General features: G+C 45.6%; 1 protein-coding gene across 2 annotated transcripts in view; it reads left to right on the top strand.

Moving 5' to 3' along the window:
* SMAP1 (small ArfGAP 1) overlaps positions 1–25,419 on the top strand; it is a 1,420,305-nt gene that overhangs the window by 235,798 nt on the left and 1,159,088 nt on the right. For both annotated transcript variants that reach the window (XM_069606218.1, XM_069606219.1), the window contains exon 2: positions 15,881–16,014. In XM_069606218.1, the coding sequence (XP_069462319.1) occupies positions 15,881–16,014 (134 nt within the window). The remainder of the gene's footprint in view (positions 1–15,880; positions 16,015–25,419) is intronic.

Consider the following 25,419-nt stretch of genomic DNA (forward strand, 5'->3'; position numbering starts at 1 on the left):
GGCCACAGTAACCAACCTTTCATTTGACTGTATACATGGAATACAGTAAATAGACTGGGAGTTTTCAATTATGACCTAGGCATCACCTGCTGGCATTGAGCAGTAAATAGGGCTTTTAATTACATTGAATTCACTACATATTTTATTTCTAGCATTTTGTAATGTCTTAGTACGCTTGCCACCAACCGTCCACGTGGAAGGATGCTCTTGCTTCAGCTGTCTCTTACTGTACATACTTTAAAACACATTTCCTCAAAGAACATGGAAACACAACTGTCCTGGTGCAGTATAGATACTCATACCCTTTGAATGTAATGTACCAAGCCCAGAGCACATGCATACGGGCTAACATTAGGCTAACGGAAACTGCCTAATGTTTTTTAATCCAGTGTCTTTTTATTTAATTTCTCCTGAAATTCAGGTTGTAAAGTGCACTATTTTGACCTCTTTTAAAATGTTTCTCAGTAGTAAAATCGCCTGTAGACCGGCCTGAGTGGTTTCAGGTGGGCTCTCGTTGCTTGCACTAATCACTTTAAATAGCTAGCCACCACCACTGTGTATTATTATTTTAGTTTTCGTGGTTCCAATGATGCCACCTCCGAGAGGTGCTTTTTAATCCATTCCGATCACCTCTTCTCAATTCACTTTTACATGCCTACCCTGAAGCTTATGGTATAATGTCCTTTCATCGACAGTCGTCAACTTTTAACGAGTATCTTTTAAGAAAAAAAACTCATCTAAATATATGGGGGGGGTTGGGAAAGTGTATATAAGGGGTTAGGGGTCGGGAGTAATTAAAAAACAATAAGGGATGGGGTACTTGGGGGACCCCAAAAATAAATCAATTTCGATTAGCTTTTTCATTAAAAAAAAACCCTTAAAAAAACCTCTAAATTACGACAGTCGATGAAATGACATAGAACCAAGCTTACAACCTCATGACAGACAACTTATGACTAGATTTGCCAGTGTTCTTTGTTAGATGAGCAATTAACATTAAGAGCACCAAGCTTTCCACTTGAACAGTGGAATCTACTTCTCTCCATATTATATCGAGGATGAGAGGCTACCCGCCTCCCTCTCCCCAACAAACCACCAATCTACCCCTTCTCACCTTCTCATGATCTACCATAGCCCAAGTTACTCCTACTAGCTTGCTGACACCCCTGATAATTGTGTGAAATGCGATGAATCTGAACAATTCATCCCTTCTGTCCAGAGGGATGCCACCCCCTTTGAGCCTAGAGAGGTAAGCCTGCTAAGGAAGACCCTCCCTAGGGCCTGTACAAGTGGGGCCTCGCTGAGGAACTCCTCCTCTCGGGGCAAAGACTCCCTTCTCGAACTGGGTGTGCCATCTCGGAATGGAACTCAAAGTCCAAAACTCCCTCTCGACCTATATGGGTGTTGTAAAGACTTTGATATCTACCGTTATGCCTATAACCAACAAAGTCCCTTCTTCCACTCTAATGGGTTCAGGTAATGCTGAACATCATCTGAATGGCATCATCAAAGAAGACGGACACAATTATTTTCATTGTGCTGACGTGCTTAAGAGCAGAACAGAATGCAGAGGGAGGAGAGACCTCCCTATGCAGAGGCAAGCCTCTCTGGAGATGCAGTCCTGGAGAGGTGGAGCTATGCTGAGCCGCAGAGCCAGCGGTGGTGTGGGAGAAGCAAAACCTGCTAGCTGAAGGCAACAAAGTGGGTGCTCTGACCAAGCAAGAGGCTCCGGTTAGGAGAACGAGGATGGGAAAAAAAACAGTCTTCCTTGGTGGCACACCCCCAGAGAACAGTGGTGGAGCTGGCGCCCAGCAACCGACACCAAGACCAGGGGAAGAAGAGCCCGGGTCCCCAACGCCATGCTCCAAGTGCCTTTGCTGATGAGACTAGTATCAACAGGAGGCGAACGCTCCCAACATGAGAAGGCCCGTAAGGGCTACGAACAGTGTATATCCAGTCTGGAGAAGCCGCCAGCAGCACAAGGGTTTAAGAGAACAGAATGGGCACACAACCCGGGCAAAACCGAGTGAAAGAGAGCTTGACAGTGAATATCAAGGCTGGTGAAGACATCAGCAGTATAAGAACCTAAAGAAAAACAAACGGGCACACGCCCTATGAAAAAGGAGTGAAAGGAGGGGGTATGTGCACTGTATGCCAAGGCTAGGAAAGCCGACAGATGAGAAATGTATTTTTTTTATTTATAATGTGCTGGAACGAGGCCCATGGGTATAGAAGTGCAGACAGACAAAAAACAACAAAGAACACATAGCAAAACAGCAGATCATGGATTACAGTGGGAGAGAAACGATTCAGGCTTACTCAAACAGAACTGTCTTGAGTCTATGCTTGAAAGAGACCAATGAGTGACAGGATCTGAGGTCAGGTGACGGGGCATTCCAAAGACGGGGAGCTGTCATGGGAAAGCAACCTTCCATAACAAGTGAAAATTTAGCTTTGGGGGTAACAAGCAGACTAGAATTTTTAGATTTAAGTGTGCGCCTGATTGGGAGCCATTCAAGCAGGGTTGAGAGATAGGTAGGACTTTTTCCAAAAAGACAGTTATGCACGATACAGAGTGTGCAAAATACCACATGCTTCCTGATGAGAAGCCAATGTAAAGATTTCCTGGTTGAGGATATGTGCTCATGTCTCTGCAGCCCACACGCAATCTGGACTGCATTGTTCTGGACCACCTGAAGACTATTCAGTTCTCCTTGTCCCACACCCTGTAGGAGACTCACGCAATAGTCAAGGCGTGACCCAATGATGGCCCGAGCAACCGTGACGCATCTATTAGGAAGGAGAAACGGACAAATGAGGGCTAGAAGCTTTAGCTAGTAGGATGAACAAGAGAAAAGGTGACTAAAATGACCTTTCATGTGCAACTCTAAATCTAGAATAACCCCTAGCGTTTTTACTTTGGGTAGGGTCTTAAGTGAGAAAACTGGCATGGGCATACATCCACCGTGGAACAGATTGAAACAAGTATGAACGCTCTGCAACAAGGGTAGCAAAGCCTTCCAGGTAAAAGGGAACCTGCAATACCCAAGCAGGCATAATTATAGAAGTATTTGTCTTTTCCAAAGGGATAGGAGAAGAGCAATACAGAGGATTTGTATTTTTAACCAACAAACCCTATAAGCACACTGTGAACTGTAGCAATATATTTCAAAGGAAGTTGGAGACAGAGAATAAGTCCTCCACGACTTGGGACAAAAGGAAGTCCATTCTGGAGCTATTGTGTAAGCCTCCCTTTTTCCTTTTATTTAGACTAGTAGTAGAGCCAGTTAGTGCCTGGGATTTGGGCTCAGGACTGTTTTTGGACTTCAAATGCCCTTAGTTTTAGGGGCATATAGGCATTGTTCTTTCAATTCAAATAAATAATCTTGAACCATGACCCATTATAGTCCAAGTCCTCCTTCTGGTTTCGTAAAGAAACCTAACACTGACCCCATCCGTTGTTCTTCATCACGCCACATTCTTCTGTACAAGGGAACTGAGTATCAAGACTACAGAGGACATGGTTTAAACCACAATATAGCAAAGCAAGCGTGATGGAGAGAATGGGGTTAAATGCATTAATGAATTGCCTTACCTTTTCTATGGATGTCCCTTCATTTAAATCAATAGCCATATGTGTGCAAAGACTTTGGTTGTAAAACAGTTGAAACATTTTTGAACTTCTAACAGTTTAGTAGCCCAGCTACCTTGATACATCTTAATGTTTTGGTTTTAAATTCTTTTTTTTCTTTACACTTTACTTAACCTTTTATTCTTGACTTAAGAACACTGAGTAGGCAAAGTGGCGGCTGGAGAATTTTTGAAGTGGTAAGGAATAAATGTTGTTCTCGTTTTGGCTCGAGGCGATTATCTGGGAATGCTTTTGACTCACAGACAAATTCAAATATAAACATATGACATTGCATTCTTAGCCAGTTGTGATCTTCATAAATATGCATCTTAATCACGTTTTCAAAGAATCATGATATAAGAAATGTAGAGGGAAAGAAAAAAAATTACACCCAGATTAAAAAAAGTAGTAGAATGAAACGACGAGCAGTAGAGGGAGAGCATGGGAAAGCAAACAATAGGCAAAGCTGTGGGATGACGGAGGGAAGAAAATATACAGTTGCAGATGGTGGGCAAGGAGTATAACGTTCTGATAAGTAAAGAGATGGGGAGAACAGTGAAAATATAGCGAAGGGGGTGAGAGGTTGGGAGTAAAACAAGGGGTGAGATGCATACAGCTAAAAAATAGATCACACAGCAGCTACACCTAGGAGAGTGGCCCTTATTTAGAAAATTAACTTGAACATAACATTATCAAAATAATTCCTGGCTGTTATTGCGGTCTAATTGTGGTCTACTTATTACTTTTAAATAAGTTGATGCAACTGTCTTTACATTGATTTATTGTTGTTGACAAGGGATTGCAGTGCATTGTTTAGAGTATGGGGGTGCATTATATTTTTTCACCCTTGACACCAAATTGTTTAGGAGCCTGTCCTGCAATTGACTTGTGTTGAGCTGTCCTCATACGCAGTAAAAATAAAGACTCTCCAGTGAACACGTGCATGACACTGATTACTTCATTTCTCTCTTGTGCTGGGGAGGTGTGATTTCCTTTATATCGGTTCAGAGGTCTCATTTCATAAGATAAACTCGCTAGGGGCCATTTGTCACTCCTGAAGCAGACTGGTTGCTCGTATGCCACAAAAGTCCTTGTTAATATCTCTAATGTCATTCCTCGCTCTGTCCTAATAGGCTTCGGTCGGTGATAGGGGTGAGGGTAGGTAGACACATAACCTTTCCTGCCTTCTCTGTTTCTGTTTTTACCATAGTTTAGGAATGCTGCTTTCATTGTAAAGGTAGATGCCTTCCCCTATTAGTGGTTATGTGTTTAACCAGCAAACATAAACATATACAAATGTGCTTTTTTTAAAAAAGTATCTTTTTTTTCTGATTATGTTAGGTGTTTGAACAAGAGAATCTCTAAAAACAAAACCACCATTAGAAGGTCAAAAAGTGCATACAGGGAGATGCCTTGTGACTTTAAAATGCTTCTCTCTGAATTATTGATGTGAATGTTGCTGCTCCTCATTAGACAAAGCGGAAATCGATATGGTCAGGTAAAAGTGCTGATGCCTTTACTGATAGATTGTCCCAGGGAATGCTTGGCTGTGATCAGTCCTGCAAAAGTAAATGTAGTTGGACAATTGCAGATGACCTTTAAGATCACGTTTAAAAGAGTCATCTCTGCAAAGGCTGGCAGATGAAATGCTTTGGGAGTATTTCTTGTTTAATCATTGGCTATTTCAACGTCAACATATTGCGTTCCTTTCAAATTGGAGAGGAATTAAATGTGCATTTCTTTAATATGTTTTTTGGCAATACGTTCATTTGCATTGAAACGTAGCTTTCGTATATTTGCGGCCTGTGTTAGAGCACAGCTCGCTCTATACTATTGCCACAGATTCTGCATTAGAGGTTGGCTGAGTCCCTTGCTCGCAAGAAGGCTCCTTTCCTTCCCTAAGGAGATCAACTTTAGAAAAGGACACTGAATCCTTTTAATCAAATCATTGTGACGTCAGTAGATGAGATTTTTAGATAAAAAGGTGCCCACCAGCCTTGCTACTAGTTTAAGTGTTTAATTATTTTCTGTAAGGTACCAGATGGTTGTGTATGAGGGAAAGGATTAGCAGAAGTGTTGGATTATGTTATGCCGAAACCAAGCATTGAGCTCAGACACTTGATGATCCATATGGAGTGTAGTTTGGTTGTTTTGAAAAACCTCTGATGATTTGCATATGTATTCAGTTTGTTATATTGTGATTATAAAGACTTTTTCAACCCTTCCAAGTATCCAAACAAACCATCTCTCTGTTTGGCCGAGGAAATGGAATTCGAACGGCCGTGCTGGCTTCCCCATTGAGAGTTGGAACTTAAAAACTGGGAAAAGTATTTACATGGTTTATGGCTTGATTGATCGCTTCTATCCGAGTTGTGTTTCGATCTAAGGTTTCTACTATCGGAGAAACAGGGCATTGAATGTTTCAATATTTGGGTGAGAAGCACTTAAAGAATCTGTCAAAACAATTGCTCCTCTGGTCAAATAATGGACGTCAAAAAAATGGACGTTCAATCCATGTGGAGTACATCATTGGAACATTTGAGTATCATCCACCGCAAGAAATAACTGGCTACTGCGGTGGAGCTGACTTGGAGTCTGGTAGAGGCTTTTTTGGTTAGGGGGCATAAGTATGCAATGTATTTATTTCGGATTTCTCTATTAAAAGACAACGCATATTTAACATACATACGATATACATCATAAACTCATATTTGAATAACTTCAAACAAATCAATGCAAACACATCTTCAAAAATGATTCCAAGGCAGCTGATCGAGAATTTATGTTGTTTTTCAACAACATTGGTCTCAACCACGTCCTCCTAAAATATGTATATTTCCTGCAATCAAGCAAGAAATGTGCGATATATTATATACCCCAATAGAACAAATCGCATCATCATTTACATCCCTGCACTTTCTAGTTCTTCTACCCAGTTTTAATGTATTCAAGTGAGTGCTGTAACTAACACAACACACTGTCCATGTTGTTTTGATTAGCCAGGTTACTCTGCAGGCATTTTATACCAATAATCTGAAATTAAATCTTTAGCCTGAGATGCAATCTGGCAATCCCATGTCTGCAAACATAGGCTGAAAGCCATTGTTCCTTTTGGAACCCTTGAGATTAATTGTAAAAATGTATCCTGCAAAACTCCCAATTCCTTCTTTTTTTGTAAACCCCTTTCTTCTGTGCCATATCAATAGGCAGATGTCACTTGAGTATTATCTACCTGAATGCATGTCATGGGAATCTGAACACCATATTTAACATATAATAGACCACTTATGTGTTGTTTCATAGATTTTAATTTGAGCTGTGTGCACCTTCCGATGCCCATTCTTAGAAAAGTTGAAACCTATATCATCATACATTTTTACTGAGATCACTTCTGTTTTATGTATGCTCCAAGTCAGAACAGGTACTTTTATCAAAAAGAACAACCATGGTGTTTGACACATTTATTTCTAACCAATGGGTACCAAGTAATCCCTGGCAGTAAACAGACAGTATTGCAAGCCACGTGGTGTCAAATCTAGGAAAGCTGTGTCATCAGGATAAATAAGGGCCCTATAACCAATACATTTCAACCTTTGAGGGTCAACACAGCCTTTCTCCAGAGCAACGTCTAAATCGGACAAATCTAAAATAAATAATTAAGGGGTTAATGAGCACCTGTGTCGTACTTAACTTTGAACAACTTAATTGTCCCTCTGCTATGCTGTATTACTATCATTGAATTGCTATAGCAGCCTTGGCTGATTTCTGCAATCACTCCTTTGCCACTGGCTCTGTCCCTCTACCCATCAAGCACTCTCTTGTGCACCCTCTCCTCAAAGGGCCTTCCCCCCGTCGCTCTTGCCCGGCTAACTACCACTGTATCTCCATTACCCCCTTCCTGGGAAAACTCTTGGAGAAGCTGGTCATCTCCCAACTGATCCACCACACTGAAACTGTTGGTGGTCTCCACGACCACCAGTCTGGATTCAGAGCAGCCAGAGGCACAGAAACTGCTCTCCTCAACACCTGTGAAGACTTGCTTTCAAATCTCGATTCCAACTCTCCTTCCATTCTCATCCTTCTTGACCTTTCCTCTGCCTTTGATACGGTGAATCACACCACCCTTATACATCGGCTCCAAGATACCCTTTGCATTGACCTGCCATTGGACTGGGTGACCTCCTTCCTCTCTGACCAACCTTCCCAACTAGGCCCTTTTCTCTCCTCCATCACACTCTCCACCTGCGGCGTCCCTCAGGGCTCTCTCCTCTCGCAGTGGCTCTTCCAGTGTTAGGCAGATGACACACAGCTCTCCCTCAAGCTTCCCTCCTACTCCTCCTTCTTCCTCTCTCATTCCTGAGTGTCTGACTGCTATTCAGACTTGTGCGCTGTTAACCGTATCTGCCTTAAAGCCAGTAAGACTGAGATCCTTCTCACTGTGACCCCTGCTCTCTCCTTCCCTCCTACTCTCTGGCCGACCTCCATGGTCCCCTCCTCTCACCCTCTTGTGAGGCTAAAAACCTTGGCGGCATCCTCAACTACTCGCTCTCCTTCTCTCCTCACATCGCAGACCTTGCCAAGAAGGCCCACTTTCAGCTCCACCTCCTCAGAGGCATTCTCCCTTTCCTCAGCTTCCCCCAGATACTCAATGTCTCCAGAGCTCTGGTCCTCTCTAGGATGGACTACTGCAACAGCCTCTTCCTCAATCTGCCTTTATCCTCCCTATTCATCTAATCCAGAATAGGACTGTGAGACTCATTCTTGGCCTCAAGCCCAGGGACCGCATCTCTACAGCCCTAAAAACTCTCCACTGACCCACAGTTACTGTGAGGATCAAGTTCAAGACCCCCCCTGCATCATCCACAGGCTTTCCGTGGCCTGGGACCCCGCTACATCCAATGTTTTCTCCCTAAATACCTCCCTGCTAGAGCCCTTCGGTCTTCTAGCTCTAACTCTCTGCAGATCTGACACTTTTCCAAGCAGAGAGTGAAGGTAGATCTCTCTCTTCTGCAGGAGCCTCCCTGTCCCTCTCTGGCTTGAGCCGGATCTCCTTAAGTTATGGAAGCTTCTCCAGACCCTCCTTTTCTCTTCTTCCTTCCCTCTCCCCCTGCTAAGACCCCCCCCGCCACCCCCTGCCGCATTGACTGGCTGCCTGGTTCCCTCCGAGTCCTACAGGGCACCAGGCCCTCCTAGCCCAGTCTACCTCAGTCTCCTCTGACCTCTCCCCCCGACTCCCCAACTTGCACTTGCCCTTCTGGGTTCTCTTTCCCTCACTAGCCTGCCGGGGTTTGCATCCCTACCAAGCCCGGTCCACCCCTATCCTCACACTTAGCAGGTGGACCTGCACTACCTGCATTCCGGCACCTGCCCACCTTGCCTCCCCTTAGCACTTTCCTAGCCGCAGGGGCCCTCTTCTTACCCTCCTCCGCCTGTAAGGTACTCATGGTGGCAACAGTAAAGAAAGACACAAGTGATCACATTTCAAGGGTGTTTATTAAACTCTAAATGCAGGGTGGAAAAACGCCTAACCTAAATCTATGATGGGAGGAAGCTTCGACCATCAAATGAAAAATAAAGCAGTCCTTGTGGCGTCTTGTCAAAATAAAAGGCCTATACTAAAAGAATAACTATTGCCAAATCCTTACAACTAATTAGAGTGTGGGATTGGGTTTTTGATAAAGAAAGAAGTGTTCACAAATAAGTCGGGATGTGATTGCCAGCGGTCTCCGTCCCCCACATTTTGAGCAAGGGACAAGGCGGATGTCCTGAGCACAGCACATACTCGAGCTTTCCCAGCACGAGCCGACAGTTCCATGCCAGCTATCAGTTTTTTCGATGGTTAAATCTTTCAACAAAAGTCTCTTGCCTTCTCGAAAACAAACAAACAAAAAATGCCTATCTCAAAGAACTTTGGGGTTATGACTTTCCACCCGTGGATCTCCCACTTTTGGGCTCGGACCCCTCTCGACGTCAGCCTCCCTCCTTCGGGTTCACTATGGCTTTTCTTGCATTCACATATCTTAATGTCTTTTTAAACAGTTTTTTAGGTTTTACCCCTTTTTGTCAGAATCCCTCTGCCGGGTTCACGCTTGCCAACTTCTGATAATCAGTTCACTGTGGACATCCTTTGGTCGAGTTCACTCCTGTCAACACACTGTTCATAGGGCCCAACTTTATCAGTCGGTCCCTTCTCATTCAATTCTTATGGTGCGGGATTAACTTCCCTAATTCCTGCGATGTGGGATTCACTTCCCTTAACTTCACAATCATCTGTCGGTCAAAGACTTTCAACTGTACAGAGGATTTGTCACGACCCACACTCTGAAGACCCCCTGGCCAACCTATGGGCCAGGGAGAGTCTTGATTCCAGCCCCCACTAAACCCAAGAAATTGCAGCACAGGCCTTCTTGGGGCCAGTCCTGGCGCGATTCTGGCGCCAGGCTCATGTTTGAATATGGACTTGTGCTTGGGAACTACTTTTCATTAATGCCAGTCATGTGGAGGCATCCTCATAACCTGGCCCCTTGAAACCAGGCTTGCAGTGTAGTGTTTTTGGGTGTGGTACCATGGGGACTATTTTACCTGGACTTCTTTCTTGAAGCTATTTAAACCTCACCCGAATAGACTGACACGCTTCACGTTAGTTTGCATTGCTGCAACGTAACGCTCACCGTGTTCAGTTTCAGCCACGAACCTCGTAAGGACAGCACCTGCAAATGAAAGGAGAAGACATCATGAGATAAAGGCAGCAGCTTACCTGAACTTCATCGCCAGCGGTCCGCAGCTCTTCCGACCCGACCATCATCATGGAACCAGCGCTCCTCCGGGTCGACGGACCTGAAAAAGAGAAGAAACAAGGCATTAGACATTGTACAATTAACGAACTGTGCCGAAAGGCTTACCTCGCTGGCCGCTCCTCAATCAGCATCACGACGGAAATTCCCTACTCAGGCCGAGTACCGCGACCTGTGGAGAGGAAAAGATAACAGGTTAGCAAAGGCAAGGCATCTTAAGCGCAGCGCATAGCGCCTACTCACCGCATCAAGGCGCTCCAAAAACACCCATACTTACCGGCGAAACACAGATTCCGCCTTGCCACATATTGGACTTCCGCGAACCTAGGAAGAAAAATACATTGTTTAAAAGGCATGCAAGAACAGCAATATTCACAGCAATAAGACCTACCTGAAAGACTCAAGACGGGCTGGCATCAGTGAAGCAACTCTATCTCCATTGCCCACCAAGCTCAATGCGCCCCTGCCAAGACAGCAGGACGGAGAACCTGCCAACATCTAAAGCAAGGTGAGAAGTCCAGAAGGGTCGCAGACCTACAGGGAGGTGGGAGGCTGTTTACCCCGGTTGCCCAGTCCTGAACATAGGTTACCTGTATTCCAGGCAGAACTCTTCCGCTGGTCGCATCTGGGCATCGCAAGGAGGGACATCTGAACCCCAACTGCTGGGTGGCGCCCTCGTGGAACCAGGTGAGCGTAACAGGATTTTGAAAGACTGCTCTATGACCACTTTGACACTCTTTTTGCCTTTTCCCAAGGCCTTCTGGTTATGGCAGTTTCAACAATCTGGTAACACCCATAGTTTCCTGAGTTAGCACCCACATTCTGCCAGACTCTTCTGTTGCTGGTTTTCCCCCTTCTAGCATCAATAGCTCTTTATGCTTTCACAGTTCAATTAGCCGCTTGCTACTTTTCGTTTAAGACAGTTCGGTTTCTTATCGATTCTCCCCTCGACTCACAAGGTGTGATGAACCGCTTGGCTTTCTTTCTTTTTCGAGTCAAGGTTGGTACCATGGAGACAATTGTCTCTCCCTGGCTTGGTTATCAGCGGAGGAAGGTCTCGTGTACCATTGATATCTGATGCAACACACACTGGCTATTGTTCGCAGTCTTACGATTTTGTTCTCCTGAGGTTTCACGGGCCTTGATCGGAAAGGGCAAGGTCGCTTCTCTCCTTGTCACTGTCTCGGTATGCACTCTTTCTCCTCCTCTTGAATGGCCGTGCTGAGTTAGCTCTCACGTCATCCGGTCTGTCTTGCTCGTACTGTGCTCTTGTGCTCCACCTTTTTATCCCTGTGGGGAAGGGAAAGTACCTTACTATGATTTCTTGTACTATTCATAATGTGTCAACAATCGCTATCATATGTACCATGTAACTAAGTTATTGCAAGTAACAGCGCCTCAATGCCCCTGGGCTGCTTGCGCGCTATATAAATTTAAATAAATAAAATAAATTTAAATAAATAAAATATCTCCTGCAATCAGGATCAGTTTGACGCCATGCATCTGCCAGCAGAAGTTGTGACAAAACATGTCTCAAATTAAGTACTGCCCTACCTGGGGTTCTAACCACCTTCGAGGATCTATCAAGAACCTGGTCCAAGGCCAGATTGAAGTCTCCCCCTCCCCCCCATAACACATTCGGAACCTCAGGTGACATAATTATCTGGTATAAATCCATGTAAAAGGCAGGGTCATCAATGTTAGACCCGTACGTATTGACCAGGAGTATTTGTTGAGTAGCCACCTCCCCCCCCAGACCATGACATATCTGCCCAGGGGATCAGCCTTGTGACCACCCACTCTGAACGCAAGGCCTGGATGAATAAGGGTGATCACCCCTCTGGACTGGGATGAATAGTCAGTGTAGAACCTCAGGGCACCCCACCTGGGCAATATGTGGGCGTTGCTCAATCCTACCGCATGGGTCTTTTGTAGCATCAGGATTTGGGGATTATGCCTGGCAACATAGTTGGAAATCTTCTTGACCTTAACCTGATTATTTAATCCCCGCACATTCCACGTCAGGAGTTTAACCGTAAATCCAACACCGGGGCTCTGAAATGGAGCATTAGCCATTGTCAAACTCAACAAGTTTACAGTAATCATGCAACACAATCGGTGCCAGCCTCGATGCCACCATAATTTTACTTTTCAACCAACAAGTCCCCTCCAACCACTTCACACATGAACATGGCACCATAGAGTGGCACCAACCCCCAACAAGATGCCACCATAAGTCAATACAAGAGCTGAGTTCACAAAACCCCTCACCCTGTCCCATCCCCCCACCCTCATTGTCACCCCCAACTCGACGATGTGTCCATTAAAACCTTGATCCAATACTTACCTTGAATATAGCCTTAGAAAGGGTTGACAGTCAAGTGTTTCTTAGTCTGCAGGTCTGGGTCTGTTGTTTTGTGCTGGTCTGCCCCCTCTAGGAGGAAGGGGTGTGAACGTTTCAATATATTGCGGGGCTTCGGCTGGAGATTCAAAGAAATGGGCCCTTTCCGTGTGCTGAATCCTCATTTTTGCCGGGAACATCAAAGCATATGGGATCTGGCGTTCTCTCAGGAGCCTCTTGACTGGCTCGTAGGATCTTCTGCTTGCCTGCACCCCAGAGGAGAAATCTGGATAAATGTGAATGCGACTATCCTCATATTGGAGGGTGCCCGCCTCTCTTGCCTTACGTAGGATTGTATCTCTGTCCCTGTAGTTGAGGAGTCGCGAGATTATAGTACGTGGTGGTGCGCCTGGTTTGGGTGCTGGGGACAATGTACGGTGTGCTCGTTCCACCAAGAAATGTTCAGAGAATGTCTCTGGTCCAAACAGGGTTTTAAGCAGTATCTCGAGTTGTTTCTCCATTTGGCCTTTGCCAAAAGATTCCGCTATGCCCACCACGCGGATATTGTTTCTCCTGGAGCGTGACTCTAAGTCCTCGCATTTGTTCTGTAGTTTCGCCATGTTTTCTTTGATTTGGGTGATGTCACGGCTGTGATGCGAGATAGTGTCTTCATTAGTGCTTATCCTGCTTTCGGTTTCTGTTATACGCGAACTTTCTTTCTCCACTCTAGCCTTTAAGAAGCCGATGGTGGACACTGTCGTCTAATTTCGTGTTGACTGTGCGGAAACCATTCTGCACTATTGTGGTTAAGTTGTCTAAATTCTCACTAGGCTCAGTAGTGGGGGCCTCGTCAGCCGACGTAGCCAGAGTCTGATTGCCCGTGTAAGCATCCATTGGGCCTTTCTTCTGTTTCCCCAGAGTTTTGGAACTTTTCCCCGACTTCTGATGGTCGCCCATGATACTGTCTGAATTGTGTTCCGAAGCGATGCAGTGCCCTGTTAGCCGAATTTCTAATCGCCTTGCTCGCTCCTTATGCAGTGTCCGAGCCCTGGGAGTGGATCAGATTAAGGGGCTAGAGGCGTTATGAAGGTTACACAATGAGCCCCCAGCCGGAACTTGGTGGTCCGAATGGGGAGTTTCTGAGCTGCTCCGGTCCGCAGCTGCTGTGTGTGTTGGGGGTCTCCACCCAGCCCGGTCCCCCACGCGGGACGTGCTCCGTATTCAACGGGACGGCAGATTAAGTATATCGGCTCAGTGAGGATTGTCGCCGGGTCTGTAAGCCGCTGCCCCCGGAAAATCATGTGTTCTTTTTCGGCCACTCATCCGCCGTCCAGCCGTGACTCCCTACCAGACGTTCTTGTCTCCGGGCCTCCTCGCGGTCCTGAATCGCAGGCCCGCCGCACGCCTCGCCCCATGTTATAATGCAGGTTCCGGAAGAGGCTTTTTTCTTTGGAGCTCAACAGCTGCGGGCCGCCACACACCGGAGCCCTACTGGAACACGGGTTGGTTCGTCCGACTGAACCACCCGCGTCACGACCAACCCCGAGACCGCAGCGTATTACCAGCCGGGCATAGGGCCTGGGCCACAGTTCAGGCTCCTCCCATCAGGGGTCTCGGTCCTTCAGTCGCGCAGCGGCACTCGCGTGGATCTCCCTGGAGCTCGGCGCCGGATATATTCAGCCGCTTGTGTGTCGGCCGATCTGCCTGGGGCTGTATCTCCGGCGTTCCTGGCCTCTTAATTCACAGGAGTTCGACTGACCCTCCACGGATGGCTGGGCTACCTTCCCAGAACGTTTAGGATACGTAGGCAATGTTGAAACAGATTATATGGCACAGGATATCTCAGTGGAGCGGTAGCTCTGGAATCAGGCGGCCATTTCCATCGTGCGCAACAGCGCCCCCCTCGAGTATGAAACAATTTAAATTGGACACCCTTGGCTTTCATTTCAACAACGCAAAAATAAAATACATATTTTTTAGAGTGTCCCTCTCTCCAGAATGTGTTCTCTTATCCCCACCATTTCATATCTCATAAACTGTGATAGGTGCAGTATAAAAACAGATTAACACAAATAGTGGGTAAAATGATGTAAGATGTCATTTTAGAATTCCAAAATGTAGGCCCTCAAAATCAACCAAATATCCCGATGAGGAAGACGCATTAAAAGCGGGCTTCTGTGAAGTACAACATTTGCATTAAAAGCGAAGTAACGCAACATAACATAAATAGTGCATACAATTCTTTCAGTTTGCATATTCACTTCATATCAGCAAAGTATACTGATGAGGAAATATACATTACAAATGTGATTTGATGTGTGAAATTCTCATAACTAACGAGAATCCAGAGTTTAAAAAAAAAATCAACTTCCTCCAAATGGATCAGTCTATGTTCGTATAGGAAATATGATGCAGAGTTCAAAAATGCAAACCATACTCATCACATGTCAGGGATAGAGATACATTGAATAGACTTACTTATCACCTACTAAGTCCTTAAATGTACTCTTTCAAATTGACCTTTTTTTAATTTAATGTTGCATTACCTTATAGGTTTGTTTTGTTGTTTTATGGGAGAATCATTGACATACTTGTTATGGGCCACTTTTCTGGGGATCAAGGAGTCTCAAGCCAGCTACTATGCACATACGTGTCTTCTTTATATTGAAGAACTGCTTATCTGTCATACATGGCATACTTGCTTACGGAAAGCACTCTGATTATAGTAGTGGAGTTAGAATTGGTATCATTTAACTGCTGTGCAAACGTATAAGCTCCATTTGGAATTGGCAACGTTCCAATACTGCTCAATCTGATCTTGAGAACTTTCACATTCCTCTAGCCTCATACTTATTTTGTCCATGTTTCAAAGGCCTTTTTTGTGTTCATATGTGCTGACTATCAGGCACTTTTGACAAAGTGCCCTCAAAACGATGGGCAATTGTAGGTCATTGGAGAAAACAGTGTAACTGTATGAAGAGTCCTTTTTTTCGTGCGTGTATTAGTTTCGTAAGAAACCCTCATTTAATATGTCTGCCAGATAATGTTAGAGTGATTCATTTACCTTTCACCCTTAAAGTGCATGTTTACAAACTGTTTGCTTTTGTGCCTCAGGTCCAAGATGGGCTTCCTGGAACATTGGAGTTTTCATTTGCATCAGATGCGCTGGAATTCATCGGAATCTTGGAGTTCATATATCAAGGGTCAAATCAGTCAACTTGGACCAGTGGACACCAGAACAAATTCAGGTAAAACGTATTTCATTACATAATATGCACTATATTTCTTCACAGGGAATCTGCTCCGGTATCCTTCTCAAGTTCGTATTGTGACAGCAGGATTGATACCCTAATGCATATTAGAACACAGGTAAGTACAATATTAAACACTGCTCCATCAGGCACTTATTAAAGTAAAAGGTATTTAAAAGGGAAGATCAAATTCAACCCTCTTTGCACATGGCCAAGCAATGTGCAAACCTGCTTTGCACGAAACGTAGTCTTGCTACCATCTTTGCTAAACACTGGATTGGGCTCTGTGACATCTTTGCTAATCACTGGATTGGGCTCTGTGTACAGCTCCAAATAAACCTTGACGTGTAGGATCATGGCTGCTGATCAGCAGGAGACTGCTGAAAATCTAGGCCTATAAGCTTTACTGGTATTCAAAGACAGAGGTTCAAATTATGGGTATTGACACTGTGTGTCATTCAGTTGGTGACCCTAAACCAAAATCCTGGGACTAAACATGAAACCCGGAATCTGGTTGTTTTTGACGTGTATCAGTCCTACACCCCACAGATCAGTGAGGTAATCATCAGCTTTTCCCCACCATGGGCTCTTGTGAAGGATCCTACCCCCATGCCAACCACTCAAACGTTTGCCATAGCCATCTATTATGTGCATTTGTCTTAGCTAATTTAAACCACTTCAAAGGAGCAAATGCATGTTTCAAACTACAAAGAGTCCAGAAGTTTGCAATTAGGTGCATCCTCAAAATAGATGACAGCGGCCACATCATACCCTCCGCTTTCACTGTTGCCCAATAAAGTACAGGAAAGACTTAAGCATTACTTGCCTCATGCACAAAGCTTCTACATCTCTGCCCCAGGATGCATCACAAAAATCTTCCAGCATTACCAGATGACCATACGATGACGATTACTGGCCTAAAACCTCCTGGTGATGCACCAGTACAGATGCAACCTTTGTGGGGGCATATCCCTGCAGAGTGAGTGATTTTCCTTCTGGAATACGCTCAGAGCCCATCTCTGCCTAGAGCTAGATCAAGGGGAACCTGGAAACTCTCCTTTTCTATCTGACTTACACCACTTAAAAACTCTGGACATTCATCAAGGAAATTTGCAAATCTAAGATTGATAGTTGAAAGGTTTTGAATGAATAGTAACCTCTGGCAATGTGCTGAGCAACTCTTCAGACCATCGTTTTGTAGCCTGCCATGCCATTACAGCTGGGGAAATATCATATGCAAATTATTGCTGCCCTCTGTTTCATTCCAACAGAGGGCAGTCCAGCTGGAGCTGCTAGGTCACACCACACATGCATGAGACCACAAGCAATCCCAGACTTGTTCTCTCCTGCAAAGCACCATGGGAAATGTAGTTCGGGTCCCAAGTCTGGCCTATTCATCCCACTCTGGTAATATTTGCAGAACTGATGGTTGATGGCTGGAAGGTTTTGAAAAACCTCTGGCCAATGCCCCCAGAGCTATATTTTACATCCTACAGAGAGACCACTGAAGGTCCAGCTATGCATACCTGGGCACCTTCCTGTTTCATTCATGCCACCTACAAACTATGGGTGTGCCATCCACTAAGAGTTATGTTATGCTGATCCACTATATACTTGTTCCCTCTATGCTTTGTGCCAAGTGACCATTGATGGCATAATGCCCATTACAAAAATATTTAAGTAAATGCATATTGAAAAACAGTCACCTTTCCAGCATGCAGTTAGTTTTAGCATTGATTACAAAAACTAAATATATTGTTAAACATAATCAAGGCCTTCTAAACACTCTAGCATGTTTACAATAAAATGAGTCTCACGTGAGCTGGTGTGATCATTTGAGCTCTACCAGTATTTTTTCGTTTCTCATTTTCCTCAACAGCTTTTCTGTGCATCTCAAATCTACTAGCATCTCATATTTACCCATAACGTGTTTCAGTTCCCACATTATTTAATTTGGACTCTCATCTCGACTCTGGCACAACTACTAGCCATTGGTATTTTTATTTTTTATTAAACACAGGATGGATAAGATATCTCCTTTGCTGGACCTTGGGAAGTATTTGCCGCAGCCACATCGTGATGCATGGAATGATAGGGTGGGTGGGCTGCTCTCGCCAGCAAACCTCTGGATTGCCAATTAAAAAAAGGCGCAAATCTCCACAGATTAGGCTGTACAAAAATAAAAAGATGACAGAAGAAGAATTGCTGAAAGCATCAGATTGCTTCAGTGATCAACAGGTAGAAAACAGTTGAAACAAAAAGTAGCATAGTTAACTGGACACTGGCGTGACCCCATGATGACTGAGGGGGGCACCACCAGACATTGACAAGAGCAGTGGGAGGTCATACTATTAAGCCTATTTGATAATATGGACTGTGTAGCAAAATATGTGGAAGAAATGCAGCCTGAAGTGTAAGAAACTAGGCAGAATGCCAAATCACAATGGACAAAGTGAAGGAAATGAAATATAATTTGGGAACTCTGGAGCCCAATGTCTGAATAAATGACCTCCTATAGAAAATCTTTGCACATGTAAGATGTGTAATATGCAGGAATACATAGAGATAAAAAGCGGATGGAAAAAACAAAGTGTGGCTTTTGTGCTATAGACTGTGTGACAAGGTTCTCAATGAGTCACAAGACAAATCCAGTAAGCTTTCAGTTTTTATTATGAATACGTTTTTCCAAAAACAGGCCTTTGTCGCAGAGTAGAGGTGGGGCTCCGGCACACCTTTCCTCCAACTTCTGAGGAGGCTTCCACCTCCCTATGCCTGGTTCCCTACTCTAACAGGTATTTTTGTTCTGCCAAATCACTGTAGTCACAGTACCCCTACTGTCTGGTCTATCCCTATCTAACTCATGGTGGGCCAAAAAGCTATAGCCTTATCTCGCTGACTCCCTCGGACTTTGTAGGTGACCTAATGTGGAATTCTATTTGCCCAGTCCCAACAGTTTACCATCATTCTTTCCAAATACGCCAAAGTTCTCTGCCAGGTCCTCCTCCACCTGCTCCACACTCCTCTCTGGTTTCTTAGTCTTTCACCAGCTCAGCCACACCAAACATCTTATCACTGTCAACTGACTCTCCCTCCTGCCTAGAAGCGTCCCGCTGCTTGGTTACCAGAGTCTGCCGATTCTCTAGGCCAATCTCTGTCTGAGCTATCCCCTTGGGTCCCGAGACTTCCCCTTTAAGTGTTCATAAGGACATTTCACTCCCTTTTTAGTCTCGATCTTTGCCATGCACTCCATTATATGATATGATATGTATAACGCTCTTGTACACAGGTGTTTCTAGGCGCCACAAGGCAGGGAAGACAAGACAAACAATCTTACTAGACCTTGTGTCATTCAGATTGTGCAAGTGTGACACGAGAAGTGCAGGGGGAAGGGAGAGGGGGATGTGCAAAGGAGAGGGGGGGTACAATCATGTCAGCAGACTTAGAGGAAGTGCAGCGCAGTTCTGGGTAGGTGCAAGGAGGCATGGAGGGTCTGGAGGGGTTAGTTACAGCCTTTAAGTGTGCAGGTGGCAGTGCCAGGAGAACTGGTCATGCAGGAGCCTGGTACCCTGTGAGACTCTGAGGGTACCAAGTAACCAGTCTGCAGCAGACAGGTAAGTTAGCAAGGAAGCGAGAGAGAGAAGGCAGAGGAGAAAAGGAAGGTCTTGAGCCGCTTTCGAAACTTCAGGTGCTCCACCTTAAGTCTAAGAGGGGCAGGGAGGCCGTTCCAGATGGAGGCGCCTGCAGAGGAGAGAGATCTACCTCCCACTCGCTGCTTGGAGAAGCGTCTGCCCCTGAGAGAGTTGAAGGCAGCTGAGCGAAACGCTCTAGAAGGGAGGTATTTCGGCAGAGAGAGTTGGATGTAGTGTTGGCCCTGACCTCTGAAAGCCTTGTGGACGATGCAGAGGGTCTTGGACTTGATCATTGCAGCTACCGGGAGCAAGTAGAGAGATTTCCGGGCTGGAGAGATCCATTCCCTGGGATTGAGGCCTAGGATAAGTCTTGCAGTCCTGTTCTGTATTAGTTGCAGGGGGCGTAGAGTAGAGTTAGGTAGATTGAGAAAGAGGCAGTTGCAGTAGTCCAGCCTGGAGAGCACCAGGACTCTGGGGACCGTGAGAAAGGATAGAATACTTCTGAGGTGTTGAAGCTGGAAGTGGGCCTCCTTGGCAAGGTCTGTGATGTGAGGAGAGAAGGAGAGCATGGAGTCGATGATGATGCCAAGGTTTTTTGCCTCACAGGAAAGCGAGGGTAGAGGGCCAAGGAGCGACGGCCTGAGTGAGAGGTGAGGGAGGGAAAGCGGGAGCAGGGGTCTCATTGAGAAGGATCTCCGTCTTACTGGCATTCAGGCAGAGCTCGTTGGAGGTGCACAAATCCTGAATTCCGATACACAGGAATGAGCAAAGGAGAAGAGGTGGCTGAGGGAAGTCTGAAAGAGAGCTGTGCCATCCGCATCACACAAATTTAGAAGAGAAGGTGGAGATCAGGTGGGCCAAAGGTGCCAGATAGATATTGAGAGGATAGAGCCCTGGGGACAAGACATGTGGAGGGGGAGGTGGTAGAGATAAAGGACCCAAGTTGGACCTGGGAGGGTCGGTCCAGGAGGAAGGAGGTCAACCATGCCAGGGCCTGATCCGTGATATCCAGGTTCTCGCAGAGAGGATTGATCAAGGTGGCGTGATTGACCATGTCAAAAGCAGAGGAAAGGTCAAGGAGGATCAGGACAGAGGGTAGAGCTGGAGTCAAGATTAGAGAGCAGATCTTCATGGGTGTTCAGGAGAGCAGTTTTCATGCCTCTGGCTGCTCTGAAGTCAGACTGATGATTAAGGAGACAACCAACAGATTTAGTGTGGAGAGTAAGCTGGGAGATGGCCAGCTTTTCCAGGATTTTGCCCAGGAAAGGAGTGATAGAAATCAGGCAATAGTAAGCCGGACAGGTAGGATCAATTCTTTGTTCTGTCTCTCCTCCTCTGACTCAGCAGGTCAGTAGTATAACCAGATTTATGGAGTGTTCCTAGGTTTCCCCTATTCTTGGGCAATCTCTTGCTAGTTCTCGCTCCGCTGCAGCTGCCCCTCCATTGTTCCCCTGCAGCCAGGCTGTGATTTGTGGGGGAGGTGTTGGGTCTTCCATTTGGCGCCTGAATGGGGAAGCCTAATCCATTCTTATTTGAGAAACCAGTACCCTCCTCCTGTTCCAGCCTGGAGGAGGGTACTTTGGGTACATGTGCATTGTGGTTTTCTTTAAACTGTGTTGCTTCCCAGGAAATATTATCCATAATTATTTTGGATAATAGTTTGGAGTGTTGGCAGAGTGTGGCAGACTTGGTAGCAGAGAGGAATCCTTTCTCCACGTTCCTGTACTTCTAAGTATTCTTTCCAGCTTCATTGTTGAAGGCAGACTCTATCTACAAAATGTACACTGCGAACGCACCACGTCAGAAGAGTGTTGGCAGAGTGGATGCTGAGGACGGACATAGAGCCGAGCTCCAACAACCTGGTTCCAAGAACACAGAGCCGCATGAAGCAATCTGGCATCGGTATCGAGGTTGGCGTTGGGGGTGGAGAGAAGCGTGCTCCACGTAGCCCAGAGCAGCCTGGCTCGTATACCGTATTAAACCTGGATTTTATTTTATTACATTTGTTATACGCCCAGACCCGGGGGTATCACGGCGTAGTTGCAGACAATGGGAGAATGCAATCTTAGAATGAACAGAGGTACACAGGAGTAGCAATCAATAATATACAACAATATACAAAATAGTCAGATATTATACAATATACAAAGCAGTCAGATATGTACAGTTAATTGGAGCGGATTAGAGCTCTGGTTCAGTTAGTACTTATTGAAGAGCCAAGTCTTCAAGAAACTTTTGAATTTAGGGAAGGAAGTTTTGTTCATGATGTGGGTGGGTAGAGCGTTCCAATGTCTGGGGGCCAGTGTTTTGAAGCTACTACCGCCTGATTTCTCTCTTTCGTATCTGGGGGTTTCAAGGTATGCGTTTTTATCGGACCTGAGGAGTCTGGTCTGGGGCTTCATCATGACTGTGTTTTTGAGGTATTTGGGTGCTTTGTTAGCCCTGCATTTGTGAGTGATGCTCAGGGTTTTAAATAGAATTCTAGCTTGGATGGGGAGCCGGTGGTGGTCTCTTTTGGTGTTAGAGATATGTTCAGATTTTTTGATGCCTAAGGCTGCTCTGAGGGCTTTGTTCTGCATGAGTTGAAGTTTGGCTATGTTGGCTTTGGAGGTGCCAAGGAAGAGGATATTACAATAGTCTAGCTTAGACAATATGAGTGCTCTGGCTAGAGTAACGCAGTTATTGGCTGAGAGGAATTTACGGCTGAGGGAGATGAGTTTGGAGGTGTAGGAAGTGGACGAGGCTAATGTGTTTACTTGTTTAGACATGGATAGTGTTGCATCTAAGTAGACGCCAAGGGTCTTGACTTGTTTAAGAACAGGGATTATGGTTCCATCGATGGTGAATGATTTGAAAGCGGGCTCAAGGGTATTGATTTTGCTGGAGGAGCCTAGTATGAGGAGCTCTGTTTTGTCGTTGTTGAGACAAAGGCTATTATTAGCCATCCAGTTTTGAATGAGTGAGTAGATTTGGTTAACCAGGAGGGAGTCTTGTTCGTGATTGCCTGAGAGAGGAATGAGGATTTGGGTGTCATCGGCGAAGTTAGTATAGATGACACCCATGGCATCCAACGCTGCGAATAATAGCTTAGTATAGGCATTATACAGAGTGGGGGATAGGCAGGAGCCTTGCGGCACACCTGCCGGGACAGTCACTGGGTCTGCTGATTCTTTGCCGATGGATACTCTGGAAGTCCTATCAGCCAAGAATGATTTGATCCATTTGGTGGCGTTCTGAGCTAGGTTGAAATTGTTTGCTAGAGTGTTACAGAGTTTATCGTGGTCGACCAAATCAAAAGCCGCTGAGAGGTCCAGGAGCATCAGTAGACAGTTTACCTGCTTCTCTAGTGGCATCCATTTGGATCTTCAGATCAAGGAGGGCTGTTCTCTGTGCTATGGTTGGGACGGAATCCTGACTGACGGTCTCCTAATAGTTGATGGTGTTCCAAATGGTTCTGAATTTGGCAGTAGGCTATTTTATCAATTATTTTTATGAGAAATGGGACCGTTGTAATAGGTCGGTAGTTGGTGGGTATTGACGGGTCCAGGGATGGTTTTTTTTAGAAGTGGTGTCACCTAAGCTTTTTTTATACTGGTGGGGACTGTGTTTGTGAGGAAAGGGGCATTGATGAATTCGGTGATGGTGGGGGCACAGAGTTTCACTAGGTGGGAGGGGAATTGGTCTTCTTTACAGTTGGAGGCTTTAAGTTTCATTATGGTGTCAAATACTTCTTTGTTAGACACTGGTGTGAATTGAAATGGGTGGGCAGTAGTGGCATTTGATGTGGTCATTGATATGGTGGGTGGAGTTTTGTAGGAGCTTTTTTTTACTATCGATTTTATTTTCCAGTAGGAGGATTTTAGATGAGAGGGCGTTTTGTATAGTGGTGCACCAGTCTTTACTAGGGTTGGAAGGTGCTGAGGTTTGACGAGGGTTTTCAAGCTCTCTAAGGATGGTAAACAGTTCTTTGCTGTCTGAGGAAGCATTAGTAATGCGAAGGTTAAAGGCATTGGCTTTTTGGGTGATTATTGCTGATTTATATGTTTTGTTGGCATCAACGAAGGCTAATGCCGATTCCGGGGTATTGTTTTTCTTATGGAGGTGTTCAAGTGATCTTTTTGTGCGTTTTAAGGCTACAAGTTCCTCATTAAACCAAAAACAGGAACGTTTGTCAGGTCTACGGGTTTTAGTGGTGATGGGAGCAAGTAGGTCAATAGTTTGGGTAAGGCATTGTTGGTATTGTTCTGCTAGATAGGAAGGGTTGTTGGTGCCTAGAACCGTATGGGCAAGGGCAGCACTCAGGGCTGGAGTGAGTTTGTCGGAAGAGCTTTTTAATATTTCTAGTTTCTAAAAAGTTTCTGGTTTTTTGGGGGTGATGTGGTCTGTACTAGCGTTGTCTATAGTGAAGTTAATTACATAGTGATCTGACCAATTGACTGGGAGGATGGAGTCAATGGTGACTAGAGAGTTAAGAGTGAGAAGCCAGTCCAAGGTTCTTCCTTTTGAGTGGGTGGGTTTATCTATCAGCTGTATGAAATTCATTTCTGACATGGCTGTATAGAATATAGATGCATCCGAGTCCAGGGGGTCATTGTATCCTAGCTTAAAGTCACCGAGGACTATGCATTTAGTTTTAGGCTTGATGAGGGGAGTTAGGAGTAGCGGGATGTCCGAGTTGGGGTGTGTATTTTTATTGGGTGATCTGTACACCGCTAGTAAGTTGGTAGTAGTTTTGTGGTTGGAAGTATACTTCACTCGTAGGAGTTCATAACCTTGTTTCGAAGGGATTGTGTCCTCCGACTTATTCCTCATCTTGGATATCTTCTTCCAGCTCTGCTGGCCTCGGAACATTTTTTCTCTCTAGAGGGCGCTGCGCGTCGACGTCCTCCGAGTCGATGTCCCTCGACAGCCGCCGTATCGACGTCGACGTCATCCTGCCTATAAAGGCCGCGCGCAGCGTCCGTTGCTCAGTTCCGTTTTTCCGCGCTTACTCAGTGCCTCGGAATACCGTTGCTCAGTTCTTGTCAGATTAATCCTATTTACTTCGAGTTATTCGATCCGTACTCGATGGCTTCCTCGTCGGAACCGACAAGTCCTCGATCCGGCTTCAAAAAATGCTGAGATTGTGGGAAAAAGATGTCGCTGACTGACCCTCACAGAGTTTGTCTGTGGTGTTTGGGAGCTGAACACCATTGTTCGGAATGCGAGGACTGTATGTCCATGACGGCTAAGGCCCTGAAGGAGCGTAGGGGGAAGCTGGAGAAAGGTAAGACTTTTAAAGCGTCTTCTTCGTCGACGAAGTCGAGACACTTGTCTCCTCGTCACCATTCGCGCTCCAGGTCTCGGAGTGGGTCTCATCACTCCTCGAGATCGAAGCACTCGAAGAGGAGACGTCGAAGATCCCCTTCTCCGTCTTCCTCTTCCTCTGTTTCGCCAAAAAGAATCCCTTGCCCCACGAAACCTAGTTCCCGGGCTGAATGGGAGGGATTCCGCAAAAATATGATGAGCGTCTTCGAGAAAGCGGCCTCGACCCCCTCGAAGACTGCCGAGAGCGATGCTCTGGTCGAAAGACCCAAAGGTCAAAAACGCTGCGAGTCGCAGTACCCGGCGAAGGAAACCTCTCGAGCGCGTCTCGAACCCTTGAGTAGGACTATGACCTCCAAACCTTCCTCGAAGGTTCCGTCGACGCCGTCAACGAGGGTTCCGTCGAGGTCGATGTCTTCGACGCCGTTGTCGAAGGGACCTTCGACACACGGGTCTGTCGACTCGACGC

This window comes from Ambystoma mexicanum, chromosome 4p (assembly GCF_040938575.1).
Source record: "Ambystoma mexicanum isolate Mex_15411 chromosome 4p, UKY_AmexF1_1, whole genome shotgun sequence".
Taxonomy (NCBI): Eukaryota; Metazoa; Chordata; class Amphibia; order Caudata; family Ambystomatidae; genus Ambystoma; species Ambystoma mexicanum.